This window comes from Linepithema humile, chromosome 1 (genome assembly GCF_040581485.1).
Source record: "Linepithema humile isolate Giens D197 chromosome 1, Lhum_UNIL_v1.0, whole genome shotgun sequence".
NCBI classification, from domain to species: Eukaryota; Metazoa; Arthropoda; class Insecta; order Hymenoptera; family Formicidae; genus Linepithema; species Linepithema humile.
The window spans coordinates 1,328,976-1,344,355 of NC_090128.1; the positions used below are offsets into that span (position 1 = coordinate 1,328,976).

The 15,380-nt window shown below is 34.6% G+C and overlaps 3 protein-coding genes across 19 annotated transcripts in view; 2 read left to right on the plus strand and 1 right to left on the minus strand.

The window, feature by feature from the left end:
* The window catches only part of LOC105674645 (protein single-minded), a 187,543-nt gene extending 181,689 nt beyond the window's left edge, over positions 1 to 5,854 (plus strand). For all 4 annotated transcript variants that reach the window (XM_067348235.1, XM_067348233.1, XM_067348234.1 and 1 more), the window contains 2 exons: positions 573 to 859; positions 963 to 5,854. In XM_067348235.1, coding sequence (XP_067204336.1) covers positions 573 to 795 — 223 coding nt within the window. In that variant the 3' untranslated portion in view covers positions 796 to 859; positions 963 to 5,854. The remainder of the gene's footprint in view (positions 1 to 572; positions 860 to 962) is intronic.
* Positions 5,855 to 6,284: 430 nt separating this feature from the next.
* Polr1H (RNA polymerase I subunit RpI12) lies at positions 6,285 to 7,215 on the plus strand. The gene is made up of 3 exons (XM_012370629.2): positions 6,285 to 6,548; positions 6,703 to 6,919; positions 7,044 to 7,215. The coding sequence occupies exons 1-3, from the start codon at positions 6,416 to 6,418 to the stop codon at positions 7,066 to 7,068; spliced, it is 375 nt and encodes a 124-aa protein (XP_012226052.1). The 5' UTR covers positions 6,285 to 6,415; the 3' UTR covers positions 7,069 to 7,215.
* A 157-nt stretch (positions 7,216 to 7,372) lies between these two features.
* The window catches only part of ome (dipeptidyl peptidase 4 omega), a 304,004-nt gene continuing 295,996 nt past the window's right edge, over positions 7,373 to 15,380 (minus strand). For 13 of the 14 annotated variants that reach the window (XM_067348239.1, XM_067348241.1, XM_067348240.1 and 10 more), the window contains 3 exons: positions 12,178 to 12,338; positions 11,199 to 11,410; positions 7,373 to 10,579 (listed from right to left, as the gene is read on the minus strand). In XM_067348239.1, coding sequence (XP_067204340.1) covers positions 10,481 to 10,579; positions 11,199 to 11,410; positions 12,178 to 12,338 — 472 coding nt within the window. In that variant the 3' untranslated portion in view covers positions 7,373 to 10,480. The other variant, XM_067348247.1, reaches the window with a different exon arrangement.

Below are 15,380 nucleotides of genomic sequence, written 5' to 3' on the forward strand. Positions count from 1 at the left end.
TATATCGTGACCAAAAATAAATGCATGGTTGAACTTACTTTGAACGATTTTTTTTACTTGTTTTCTACATAATTTCAATGATTGTTTATAAAGCTCACTGCTTTACTATTGTAAAAATCATTAGATCAGCGTTGAACTTCACCAATATGATCGCAATTTGAGCAGTTGTTTGGTAACAACGTCATCAATCAATGAACACAAAGTACATAATCCCAAGCACGCAAGTGTTGCATAAGAAAAATGACGGTAACTTTTATAAGATTATGAAGCTACATCCGATTCACAATTTTGTTTTTCCAAGAAAAGCATGCCGCAAAGATAAAGCATAAGCCGACGGCTTATTTATGATTTTGCGTATAAATAATATATGCGATACTTAATTTTCATGATATCGAAGCAATCAATGTTTTAGGTAAACAAGCGAAAATTATTAAAAGCTCTTGTCTTCTCTCAGTGATATCTAAATAGCGGAGTTCCGACCGGACTGCTCGGCGCTGTGTCACTGTATCTAAAATAAGAGAAGTATAATTAGTACACGTAAGATAACGGGGAGACCGTCCATTTGGTTGCAGCACGCCACCGTCAGCTGCGGGAACGGGGACGGGGGTGGGAGCAGGCATGGGCATGGGCACCGGAGTGGACAACAGCACCAGCAACAGCAACGTCTTGTACCATCCTCCGCACCACCACCATCACGTGGGATCGTCAGCGGTGGCAACGGCGGCAATGGGCCCAACTGTCCCACAGATTCCAAACCGGACGCCGGGAGTCCTCTGTTGTCCATCTCTGAGGTGACTAACACCCTGCTCAACCAATAGTCCCTTTGTAACTTCGGCGTCGCTTCGTATCAACGACGAAGGTAGGTCTTTTGCCTTTAGACTGTTCGGCTGATATGTGTTGAAAAAAATTCTACGTCAACGTGAAATTTTATCATGCATCTGAATTGCGCATTTTCTTCGCAGATATCTCTGAGATGTTTTCGTCGAGGCGGATCCCAAAACCCGTCACTGTATCATACAGATAATGTCGATTTAAAGAAATAAGTATATTCGTATAGTATTGTAACATACTCACTACAGAGCTAATAACCAATCTATTATTACATAACTTTCATTGCATTAATTTATCCGTACCGATACCGATTAAGTGGATGTTCTTCAGGATTCACGGTTTGAATGCATATACATGATCGCGCGCTTGTATGCTTGAGGGGCAGCGATCACAAGGCGTCTTGCGATTTTATTTATTCGCCGCTGTAAGACGCAGCGATTGCTCGACGAGTAGCAATAACACTTCATTACAGAATGGACACAAAAATTGGGAAATTCAACTTTTAAATAAATTTTTATTTTCAAAGATTAAGCATTGAAAATAAACGCACAGATATTTATCGCGATTTAACCTTATTTTCTTATATAAAAATAAATAAACTTTTAATTTATGTTCTTATATAGAAATGCAGAATTATTTTTATCTTGTAATAAACTTACGTGCTTGAAAAGATACGAATTGAGAGCGATTCATTAAATAATATGATAAAAGTATAGTTCCAATGTGTATCTTATTACGTTCTTCAAAACTTTTTTAATTTTTACAATTACAACGAACGGTGCGTATTTCCTCGATTTCACTTCTGTTCTGTAATGGATGGGAAAATATAGCGAAGTAGGATAGTGATCACTGCCTAAACATTGGAGCAAGATGGGGTAATGAATGATATTTCTTTGAACCAAAAACCGGCAAAGTCAGTAAACTTATATCTGAAGGCACAAAATTTGTCATTTTGATCGGACTTGGACAAGCGCAACATACGCAACTTTAGTTTGTATCAATAATGCGTCGACGTATTTGTATAATTCTACTTAATACTAATGCTTTTGTATCCCGTGCTATTGCGTTTGTATAATTCTTTTTCTTCTAAAAGAGGATATGGATTCTGTGATATGTGTTAGGTAATTTAAACGATATTCTTCAGAGAGAAGACGTATTTGAGCGTAATATTTATTGACATAGAATGGCGATAAGGCAACTCGTCGAGGAATTGTGAGGAATGCGAGCGGTATGTCGTGATACGAATTATAAATGCAGAAGTACATGAGATTGACCTTTTACGAATGAAAGTAGAAAGTGTTCTGATTTTTAACGAGAGGTGAATTTTTGCAAGGACGTTCCAAGGATGCGTACAGTGTAAGAAACGACGGTTTCAAAAATGTCTCGAGCAGATTGTTATTACGATAAGCGAGCAGATAGTCTTGTTTAAGTAAAAAGAAACACACACTATCAACATTCCACATATATACATATAAGCAAATCAATTCTTCTCAGTTATATGTATTGAAGCGGAATTCCTGTTGCCAGGATAAGGCAAAAATGTAAAATATGTTCTCTTCCTTTTACGATAAAACTACTCTTCACTTTACACGAGTTTTTTATAAAAATTGAGACTCCAGTATCTCTCACTAAACTGTTTTTAAATAAACTCACTATTCATGCGCGACTCTTGGCTTCCTGCATATTTATTTCGAATAATAATTCGCGATAATTAATGGGTTGTAAGTAGAGGTTGAAAAAAAGGGTGAAATTCTCGTTCACATTCGTCGATTAATCGCGCTATAATTTTAAAGATCAAAATTTATTTATAGCAAACAAAATAAGACATTATGAAATAATAGAATTGTTAAAAATTATTTTTATCAGTATTTTTTTATAGTATTTGTTGCTACAACATTGTGAAGTCGTATTTATAAATGCAGCAATGAATATTATGTTGAAAATATCAATATAAAACATTTTGTACGAAAAAATGTCGAATATATAAGAAACTGCCAAGGTGAAATTTAAAAATTCTTGGCAAAGAATAATATTTTGATCGTAGTTTTACATTTCGATTAATCGGCTATTGTAATGGGAATTGATACGAAGCTTTGTGCTCCTTGAGTTATTTGAGTTCTCTTACAGGCGGTGAGAATCTCGTTAGATAATTGGTAAGAGAACGGAAAGTGATGCGATATTTGTAGCCCGTTAATTCGGCTGAACCACTGTCTTGCCAATATTTTGTTAATAAGTTTGTAATTTTTGTACTTAATTAATTTATATATATTATTTATGTATACGCGTATAATTCGTGTTTAGCGACGCTAGATGGGCCTTCCAATAATTTTAGGTGCATTCTCACTTGCAAAGTCACGGAAATCTTCGAGAACTCATTGAATCACAACGACGAAAGCGAAAATTCGAGCGAATATTACCCGAGCACAAAGAAAAGAAAGCTATTTTAAGATAATATTGAAAGAGCTGTTATTCTCACACGCTTCTAAAAAAAGCATAACTTTGCATATCTGCAACTGCATATCAAAGTGGTAAAAGTAAAGTTAAAGAGAGCGAGATATATATTTAGATATTCTCTTCCATACTTCTCGAATCATCGCATTATTTATTAACTGTAATATGTAGGATGTATCAGGCGCGTTGTACAAAAATAACGCACCCCTCTCCCTATTAAAGATAATAAGCGAATTCCGTTTCCTATGCGTTTTATTCTTAATAACACATCGTACTTTTTGTATATGTACGAAATATGTGTCTATATTTTTAACATAATTGTAATATCTGATGCAAAAACTAGGCAAAAGCGTTCTTTTCAACGAATCAATTGTATGTGAAATTTTTATCCATAAATTAATATGAGAATTATGCGTTTCTTAATGTTAATAATTAACGAATAGAAATATATTGAAGAAAGATACATAGAAGAATGCAAAAACTGCATTATTTAATTTTATAGAAATGAAACAAAATTTCGAAACATCTTGGATTTTATCGGCTTTACAGTAACATGCGCGAAAATTGGATTTGCCTGATGTCTTTGCATCCTGATCTTCGATTATCTAAACATCCCACTCTACTTTAATTAACTTTGCAATTAAATGCAGCTCAAGATGGCATCGGAACTTGTTACTATCAAACATGTCTGTCATTTCGCGAACATCTTGCTCATCGAAAAATGTAATTAACATAATGCCAAATGCAAAAAATTTATAAAATAACACTCTCAAAAATTAGTTTATACGTTTAAAAATTGTATTCAAGCACTTCTCGATCATTAATCTTTATTTAATTTTATCTTACTGGAGTCTTCCTAACGTCTTCTTCGTGTGCCTGCCGACATACGGATTGAGTATACAATTTAATAATTTAGATTTCTTTGCGATAAGCTGTACTTTTCACGATATAATTTCTTAAACGCTTCTAGACTTTTATATAAAATAAGACAAAAGTATATCAAACAGAGATTATAGACGCGTTTGATATAGACACGACATAAATTTGAATGAGGAAGAGAAGATAAAAGAAATATTAAAGATTAAGAGACACACTGATAGTAATTCGTTTTGAGCCAAAATCTTGTACATCTATATTTCTGACTTACTGTTATAGCTTGCGAAAAATATCCTCGTTTCTCTGCAATATTCTTAATGATAAGAAACTACTATTATTATTATAAGTAATCGAGTCTAGTCCATTCATAAAAAAAGCGAATTAACGATATACTTAAATTGTGATAATATTCTCGCCGTAGAATAGATTCAATCGACAATCTTATCAATTATCACTGTAAGTTCTCTTAGCACGCTAACGTGTAAAAGTAATTATAACAAAGAATAATACAATTCCTGTGTGAGATAATTATCGACAGTCGTCTTTGTGTACGTTGCGTTACGATCGCGAGGATATTTTCACAATCTAAGCATAAATGTATATTCATTGTATATTTAAAGTAAGATATCTTATATTATATAATAATAACAAGCATAATTATATAAAATCATTGTCAGTACAGATTTTCAAGCAGCTATCCATAATAGGTCGAGAACACGTACTTTATATTTCCAACAGTTGTCATAAAATATGATTGAAACGTGATTTTCTTGATGTTCCGTTCCGCATGCTGGATAAATCTACGCTGCTCCTGAAAGCAATTTCGCTCAAGAAACTTGGAAAAGCTTGCTGAAAAGTTCTGGCAAATAAATTAAAAATAATTAATAGAAAAGTTGAGATTGGTCTTACTAAATATCGAACATTATATTAATGGACAATTACAAACTCTTCGTTCAATAATTTCCCTTTTTCTTACTGAATTTCAATTTGCATCATCTAATTTATATTCTGCTGCTATTTTCTCCCATTCTTGCAACAATTAATGCTATTCTAAAATAAAGAACGAAATATTTATTTCACGACAAGTGTATTTTTACGCAAATTGAAAATAGAAAATATGCTTTGATAAAAATAACATCTTAATGGCCAATTTGTCATTTAAAATGTATGGCCTAATTTTGAAAATTTAGCGTTTTCACACTAAATAAAGTTTGAGGGAATCAAAAAGTATTGTTAGACTTTTTGCTACATGTACCTATGTATGTTTTTTTGTTATAAAACGATAGACAGAAATATAATTTTTCTCATCATTTGCAAATGAAATATAATTTTTTTGAACGGAGAAGTAAAGAATTACTGTACAGCGAACTATTCATTATTGATTATAAATTTTGATAAAATAACAAAACTTTACGTAAATTCTGTTCAACAATTTCTATTTAATTTTAGTGACGAAAGTTATCTTCTCCATTCTTTTTTGTAAATGATTTTATTTCATATCTCCTATATGTATCCAAGTCGATTAACAGTATCATGCCAAAACCGAATTTTGAATCTTGATCACTCTATTCATTTTTCTCTAATATATTATATCTTAGGAGCTAGCTTTATTAACACCATTGCTAAGAATAAGTTCTACAAATAAAATTTTAAAACTGTATCAAATGTTTATATGAAATAAATTGTTTCTATGCCATACCACGTCTATCCAATCCCAGCGGTCATTTTTGCAGTCATAAGACGAAGTGATACAATTACATTGTTATAAAGCAAGCATAAATCACTTCGCTACTACTTGTTCATCTTGATCAAAATTAAATGTTACTTTTTTTATTTTCTAGGAAATCGTAATAAATATTTGTATAATATAATTAAACATAAAACATAATTTTCTTATATATTAATTTTTTTATGTACAATATTACATGTCATATGTATCTGTATGAATGTACAATCAACCTTGAATTAAATAATTACATGAATTTTAAAATATGTTATGGATCTAGCACGGACATGCACCAATCGGCTGTCTTACCATGGCAGCAAAAAGTGGATCTGGCTATGTAGTTCGGCTCTAAAATGGATCCCGTTAGCGCTACTGTACGGCCTAGAGAAAGTGTTATATTGTGTCTTTACCGTTAGATGGTGACACAATCATTTTTGTTCACGTCGTCTGCGTCGTTGGATTCAAGTGTGCATTTTATAGGTTATATTGTTTGAATTGATTGCATTGTGTATAATAAATACGCATTAAATAATGGCAAGTATCAAAGATAGCTGTTTTATCACTGCACCTGGTTTCTGTCCGGATTGCGGTTCAATTTTACCTTTACTTGGCGAAAGAGGAGGTGTCATGTGCTATGCGTGCAAAAGAGAATGGGGTTCTGAAGGTATATTTCAAATAATATAATAATATTTATCACAGTTGAAAAAGCCATTATTTTACAACACATTTTTATATGCGAAGTTTAGGAATATTAATAATAATAATAATAATTTAAAACTTATAATAGTTTTGAATTAATACCCAATTTTGCATTGCAGTTTTTGGTGATATGGAAATGACATATACAATTAATTTTAATTCTAAACATACTTATTCATCCTCAAGAGAAGCAGATGATAGTGAAGATGACGCAGATGGACCAGTTGTAGAACGACGCTGTCCTCAATGTCAAAATGATAAAATGTCGTATGCCACTTTGCAATTGAGATCAGCTGATGAAGGACAGACTGTGTTTTACACATGTACCAAATGCAAGTATGTTTCTGCATATAGCAATGTTTATTATTGACATAGTATTGTGGATATTGTTACCAAAATTTATAAATTTTGTATTTAATTTGATACTTTTTTGTTAATTAATAAATAATTTTATTTGCAGATACAAGGAAACAGAGAATTCTTAATGGAAAATTTTGCAGTATATATATTATTTTGTACAAAATATTAAGGTTATGATTCTCCTGTTTATTTTCTTGGAATGGGAAAGATATACTATTTTTACATTGTACAAACCAGTGTGTTGAAGAAATAGAAAATTCTTTTGTAATGTATTTTATATGTATTTCTTTTGCATTTTATGTTCTACACATTTGTATTCTGTGATATCAATCTATTATTTGCAAAATCTTATTATTAAATGCTGTTTACAATCCAATATGTATAAATATCTACGGTAAAATAGGTTTTCGGAGATATAAACACTTTGCCTTAATAAAACATAGAACTTTATTTATAATACACTCAACAAATAGTAGTGAAAGAGAGTACATCTTTATAATTTCATAACTCTACTGAATCATCCTTGCAGTATCTTCTTTCTAACAATGCTTTTTTTTTACCTTAGTTAAGTGTTCAATTAAGTAATTCTGTATGTACAATGCATGTGTCAGGATAAAAGTTAACAATTATTTTAATAAATTCATCTTGATCCACTCTTGAAATCGTTACAGTGGTCCTTGTATTACAAAACTTTAATAGTCAGAGAGTTTGTTGATAGTTTCTTACTTGTATGTGCATTTACACATTGGCACTAATATCTGCCCATAATCTAGCAATAATAAGAAATAGATATGCTATTCCACGTTAAGGAAAGAGATGTCAAACTAATCACTGAACTTTACATGTATTCATTACATAACCAAGAAAGAATTACATCATATAAACGTGTAAAGTTGTATAATAGCGCTGTCTTAACACTCTGGTATACCCATAACACAATTAAGCATAGCATAAGCATTAATATTGAAAAAGTTCACAACAGAAGAATAGATATGTGAAATACATAAATTCTTGTTCTTTCAAAATTAAAATGCAGCATACAAAAAAACTCGTTTTTTTTTTTATTATGTCTATCCTTAAAAAAATTTAAGAATTGTCATTTAAATAACTTTTATGCAACTTTTGCGATAATAAAATCGATCCCAAAAATCTTAAAAGATAGTATTTTATTATTAACACACATCTTGTTTTTGAAATACTCTATATATTAAAATAATATGATCAATATTTTTGTAACAGTGCTATTATTAAATGCGATTTATATTTTCGAATATTATATATTCGATAGCGCGTAATATATATCTTATAAAAAACATGTTTTTAAAAACTTGTTTTTAAAAACTTACTATTATATATTTTCTTTATGGGAATGTATTTTTTGTACATATTATTTTTATAGTGAAATATCTCTCCCAAAAAACGTACAACGCGGTTTGCTGAGAAAAATAATTCAATGATATCTATAACTATAGATCATTACAAAACATTGCTTTTACATTTTTGTCAATTCTGAAAGTGTGGAGGTTGGTCATCATTTTTCATATAATCTTCATTAGTTACCATACTGCGTTTTATGTTGGTATGTGTTGTTTAAAATTGCAAATATCACAATGCTTTATAAGGACAGTTCTAAATATATCTCAAAAAATTAATTAGCTCCACCTCACTTTTTTTTTATATAGGAAAAATTTTGATTTTTATATATTAGCTACATTGTCGGCGAATGTTACAGAGTTCAATTGGCAAGATTGTGCTTGTACAATATTCTTATATCGTCGAGCCTTCTGATTAGCACAACGATATAATTATGCATCATTAATATTGATCATTCATATCATGTATCATAAATGTATCCTTTATACATCAAAGTTTTATATGTTTGCCAGGTATTCCAGAGCCTTAAGATAACATATATGAGTTCAGAAAATGCTTTGTTGCATTAAAAAAGAAACTTATTTTTTATGTATTAATTATAAATTTGTTATCAAAGATTTAATTATGATATTGTAAATATTTGACAGACGCTTTTTAGAGACGAATAATTTATACGTCACGTTGAACAAGTTGTTAAGAAGTAATATATTTTAAAATACCATTGATTATTGTCGGGAAGCGTACACAGAAAGTGTACTTCAATTTTTAATTTTATTACAAAAATGTTTCATGGTTGATGATAAATTATTCATAAATAAAAGAATAATTCATATCATACCAAAAGTATTTTAAGGATTCTATTCCGTGATTTCTAAATTGCATGAAATTCTCAATTAAAAAAAATTCTTTTAATTATCTTAAATATGACAGAAAATTTAGCTTATATGTCTCCAGAAATATCAAGAAGCAATAATCTCGAGATAGTAACACTGAACTCATATATGTGAACATTCTGTGTCAACTTATTTTAATGTTGTGTCAAAAGACTACGGGTACAGTAACAAAGAAAATATGTAGATAGGGAACATAATATTCCAGATAGTTAAATGTATTCAATTAATTTAATTTGAAAACATAAAAATTTTTGTTTCTTCTAAAAGAAATTCTAAAATAAGTTCTAAAATTATTGATTCACAGATTATGAAGTGGTTTACACTATAATTAACCACTTCATTATTATTTTATCATTAACAGAGCCGGTCTTAAAAGGGGAGGGAGTTTTAAAGAGGGATGCCTCCGAAAGATGCTGCTTTTGTGCTAGTGGTTTGTAATATTTTAGTCTGTCAGACAAATTTTGATCAGCTAAAAAGGGCTGGCGTCCCTTTCTCTATTTATATATTAATAAAATTATTCTACCTTACTTGGTTTGCTTTTTATTTGGTCCATTTTGGTATTGATGAGGGATGCTCGTATAAAGATTGCACAAAAACGTTACAGGGTCTAGACCCGGCTCTGATGATTAACATAATGATAGAAGTGAATAAAATTTTTTCAAATTATGTTAAAGTTACACACACACATCGCAGATTTATGAAATAATAATTCGATCAGGATTAAACGACGAAAAATTGCGCCTTACACTTCACGACGATCTAAAACATCCCGACGTCGCGACGCGTCGTGTTAAATCGATCGATCCATTTGACCATCTGGAGAGTAACATCTCGCGCGTCGATTCCGATATGCTGAGATAAAACAATCTGCGAATATAAGTACGAGCTGCAACGATACACAATATATACTCTAGTACTTTTTGAGGTCTAAACAGCGAGACGACGGGTCCCGCGTCGTTATTAGGCCTTTGATGCACCATTTGATCGGGTACCTTTAAAAAACGTATCAAAGATGCTTCTCACAGACCAGCCCTGTGTAGTTCCGTGACAAATGATGCCTAATTATTCTATCTCTCATCGTATTTTCGCTCTCTTCCTCGCATTCTCTCACTCCCTCGGCAATCTCATACCGCTATGTACATTCTCTCTCTAAACGCACATATTACATATCGTACATAAACTATGTACATGTGATAAAGTATTTACAAGTGGTAAGTGTGAGGCAAGTGGTGTACAGCATCTAGATTGTCATCACTATTCCATGATCCGATCATGACGACGTCTGAAAGCATTCGTCGAGGAAGTTTTCCAGCGAGTGATAAAGATGTGCTCGCGATTGGGCGATACCGTGATCCTCGTCCGTGTAAGTCTGTAAAGCGACATTTGCACATTTATGAATTTCTCATTTGTGGATCACGAGATACTTTGCGATTGATAATTTATCAATTTCAAATAAAACTTGTTATAAATTAGAACACAATTGCGTGAGCTGCACACAATTTAGTTTTTAAAATATAAAAGAGATAAAAAAAAACAAATAAAATGTATATTTTATTTATTTTTATGCCTTAGAATTGTACATCATATCATTTGGTAGGCCTAGAACTATACTGCAATGCATTAAAATTTTACATTTTAACTTTCTAGACCATTTCTTTCTTTAAAATATAAGATTTTAATGCATCGCAGCAAAGAAAATTTAAATTCTAAAATTCTAGGCTAATCAAATATTATAATGAAAGATTCTAAATTATAAAAATAAGTAAAATATATATTTTAACATTCCATTTCTAAAATTCTAGGCCTACCAAACGTCACTTTCTTTTAACAAACAAACTGCCATTTTTTTATACACAAAATTAAATTATAATAATGATAATTAAATATACATGTATTATAATTATCATTTCTAGTAAAGTAAAGTAATTATTATTTATGTAAAATATTTATCATATTATTTTGATATCTGTAGAAACGGGAAGAGATACCTGCTGTCTGAAGAGGATGTCTTTCTGTTCCAAGACTTTCGCAAGCATGAGCGATTGTTGATAATGCACATTATCGTCCAGAGTTCCGTGAATCAGATAGTACATCTTATTTTTAATGTTCTCAACCTTGTTGAGCAGCTGGCCCCGCTCATAGCCCTGCAGGTTATCGGCGACGGTTGGTAAGCCCATAAACCGTTCGGTGTAAATCGAATCTGCAATTGAACAATTGTTATTGTCAGATTTATAAAACAGCGCACAAGTGTCCTAAAAGAGTATCCAAAACAAAGGAAAAATGGGCTTGCACTGCGCTGTTATGCAGCGTGAAATATTTTATGCAGGAATTGCACAACTGTGACGCTGCATAAGTCTTTTTAACACTACCCTGTAAATCACGTCTATTTTTCCTGCGTGCTCTAATGAGAAAAGGTAATGCTGACATGAATTTAAAGTAGCTTAAAAAAAAGGAAACAAAGCGAAACATTAAAGCTGCAGCGGCGCGTCTTCTCCGCTGAACATACTTTTCTTCATTAGAACGCCGGCATGTAAAATATTCTTGGACAAATCCTAAGACCAAATAAGCTTAGCGCGTGTCATTTCGAGTAAGTCGCACTCTCCGCAACTAAACTTTCCTGACAGCGTCCATTTATAGCGAAGAGCATAATGCTGGCACTTTGCTGCCCGCGTGAAATGCTAATGGTGACCAATTATTTCTTATTAATGTCGAAGTACTAATAAAACTCTACCATGCAATAAATTACTTAAGGAATAAGGAATAAGAAGGAATTACAATTATAATAATAAGAAATTATTATATTTAAGGAATAGATCATTTGTTTTGTCAAAACAATTTCGGTTTACAGTATTAAATTATCCCCTCCCCCCCTTCTCTCAAATAACTGTAGATTACGCGTAGAAATAAATCACCATCGCGTTGTGCCATTAGTTCGATTAATTACCGATCAATTATCCTGTAACTTACCGTAAAGCGCCCAATCCGTAACGGGCGCGACGGACATGCCGCACTTGAAGACACCCTTTAAATCCATGGCAAGTGTCATGCCGGTCGCGTATCCACCGTAACTCCAACCCCATATCGCTGTCCTGGTACGGTCGATGAAGGGCAATTTGTCCTGCAAATGTCTGCAAAAAGCGAAGGAAAAGATCTAAAGACGCTATAGATGCCGCCGTGGTAGAGGATCAATATTCTTCAGAGAGTACGATGTCGAAATAAAAATATAACTAAATCAAATCTGAAGTGCAAATAAGCGTACTCGCGGAAATACAGGCTTTGATAGCTTGTATCTCTTTGTGATTGTACGAAAAAACCGAAGTGTCTAGAAGAAAGTAAAAATGCAAATTATTATATAACTTGAGAAAATGACGCGCGCTTGCGTGGCCTGGTAAAATTACAAAAAAACAAAAAAAGGATTTTGACAAATGGAATTGAATCGCAATATTTTTAGAAAAAAATTGACCGAAGAATCGCGGCGATGCTGCTGGGACGCCTTGTGCATCTTTTTCGATGCTTCTCAGATCGAGTGCCGCATCTTGATTCTCCGGAAATCCGGGTTTTCGCGCGTAAAGCGCCGGTCGCGCATTGCCTTCCCGATGGGAAAGGGAAGAAAAAAAAAGGAGAGAATTCGTATTTCTTCCTTCCCTCCAATCTTTTCGGGCTATTGTCTCGTGTGTTCGATAATAATGGCTCCGGTGGGATCAGCGCCCACGCCAACCAACCGACCGGTCGGTCGGCCGGTCGACCGCCTGTGGAAATAGTAACGACTACTCGTACAGCGACGCGCGGCAGATTTCGCTCCCCCCCCCCCCGCCCTCCCCCCTCGCTAGCCTGAAATTTATTTACCTCGTAAATCGACCGGCGGTACGTTGAATTCTATTTCTTCCCGCGAGGAAAAAAGAAGAGACGCGAGGAGGAGAAGAGGCACTCGGACCGAGGCGGTCGTCTCTTTCGTTTTGCGGCTCGCACCCGTTACGTATCCTAGGATACGTATTTCGGTCCTACGACGGCATCCCGGGCGGCCCTTTGTTTCGCTGTGCCTGCCCGTCGCTTACGTATCGAGAGCGCAACGATTCGATCGCCGCGCGAATTTAAGGCAGGGATTTTTCCGGCGCTTTAAATAAAATCGCAAATACATTACGTCCGGATTTAAATCATTCAAGGGGATTTCGACGGGATTAAGCGGGATCAACGAGAAGCGTGATAAAAATACTGACAAGTGAAGGAATAGACTTTTAAATTGCAACGTCTTGTTACTTTTTGACAATATATAACATATTTTCCATTTTTTTTTGAAAATCGCAAAATAATCGAATTCCAGTACTTTCGGATAGCTTTCCTTTTTCTAAATAATTAAAGTCGCACAATACTGCCTGTACAAAAATCTTCTCTACGAATACACCGTTCTGCGGTAATTTTCGACAATCTCTTTTGGATTTCTCTAGTTCTGCAATACTCGATTGAGAGACTAATTACAAACGCTTACGTGGATCTGGCCTCTTCCTCGGACAATTAACCGCTTTCTGTTTCTTTTTCAAAGGATCATTTCACTTACGAAAAGTGCGTCCCCGGACTTCAACTCTGGTTAAACCACTCGTTATTCACCAATTAGGTCATCGTAGAACTAGCGGGCGGAGCAACAAAGCGATAGACTGGTTAGACGGCTTGGTGAGCCGATTCGATGATGGAACAAAGGCCGGCAAAAAGGAGACAAAACGCGGGGTTTCGTTAAGGGTTGGCGCACGTAGGAAGGGCGACACGGAGTGCGGGAGGGTCGAGGGAGGGGGGGGGGAAGAGAGACCGCGCGTTACACGGATCGCGGGCAGAAGAGAGTCGGACGATTCCGCAATCGTTTGGACCGCCGCCAACTCGCTCCACGACTCGCTTTTTACGAGCCGGACGCCATGCGATGCACCGGCAAAACACCCTGGCGTAGATTCCGGGGGAAGCGCGTGTGCGGATGGAATACACCATTTGTGTATTCGCGCACGAATGTCTCTGCGCGCTCTCACGGTCGCGGGATCCGGCGATAGGCGGCGAACACCAGCGATTAAGCGTATGCACCGTTTACATTTGCTTTCGATACGCAAAGTTCCGAAGATACCTAATATTTGGTACATGCAAATCTTCGCTTTATCCCAGCAGGGGTTGAAAATTTTTAAAAATAAATTCCTGGTAAAAGCGTTGTACAGGGCTCGTCGATGATGCCACTTGATGTGCTCAATATTCAAGTAAATTGAACGTAAAACATGTAGCCAGGTGTTCCTCGGGTTTCCTCGTATTTTATGGACACTTGGAAAGAAAATGGATCGATACTCTGAAAAAAGTAGAATTCCGTGGCTTTTTTTTTAGAGAAATAAAGGGGAAATCACTAATCGTTCGCGGAGAACTGGATTAGCTCTACCGTAGTAATTTCGTTTTCTTCTTTTATCTCTATTGTGCTCTTGTATTGTAAGGGAAAACAAATCATTTCTCGTGTACACATAAAGGATAAATAAGTATTCGCGTTGAGAGAGAAATATTTCTGTTATTATTAATATTATTCGCATAAAAATGTAATCAAAAGGAAAAATAAGTTAAAACTTCAGAATTGATAAAATTACAAAAAGACGAGGGAGAGAAAAAATTAATATTTGATTGCAGCAAGGTTCATTACGTATTTTTGTCTCGTGTCTACTAATTTATTTACTTTGAAGATCGTCGTGCGTCGTCATTCTCGCCAATCCCCTGTTGTTATTAACTAAATTCCAGCGATTCCTCACAGAGATTGCGGAACCGCCAGCCTACGCGCGGCGTCAAGTTTGCGGTTTGGCGGTCGCCGCGTTGTCGCTTAAACGGTAAAATATGATGCCCCCGGCGCGAAATAGGCATTATTCATCACGGCCGGAAGTTTGATGTTTCGGTTTAAAGATAGACGAGCGTATAAGTGGCGAACTCTCGCTACCGGTGCCCGTTCGTTCCACCGCCATCGAGATAAATTACTCGCGGCAGCCAGCGGAAATACGGGCGGAGAGAGCCCGGCTCTTCTTCGTAGCACCCGCCACTCGACGGCGCGGCAAGAAGAGGGTCAGCCGATAAATTCAGATAAAAGTACGAGCAATTTTCTTCTTGTTAACGCGGCGGCGGCGGCGCTCTCAGGTGTTCGCGCCGTGAAAAGAACTTCATTAAAC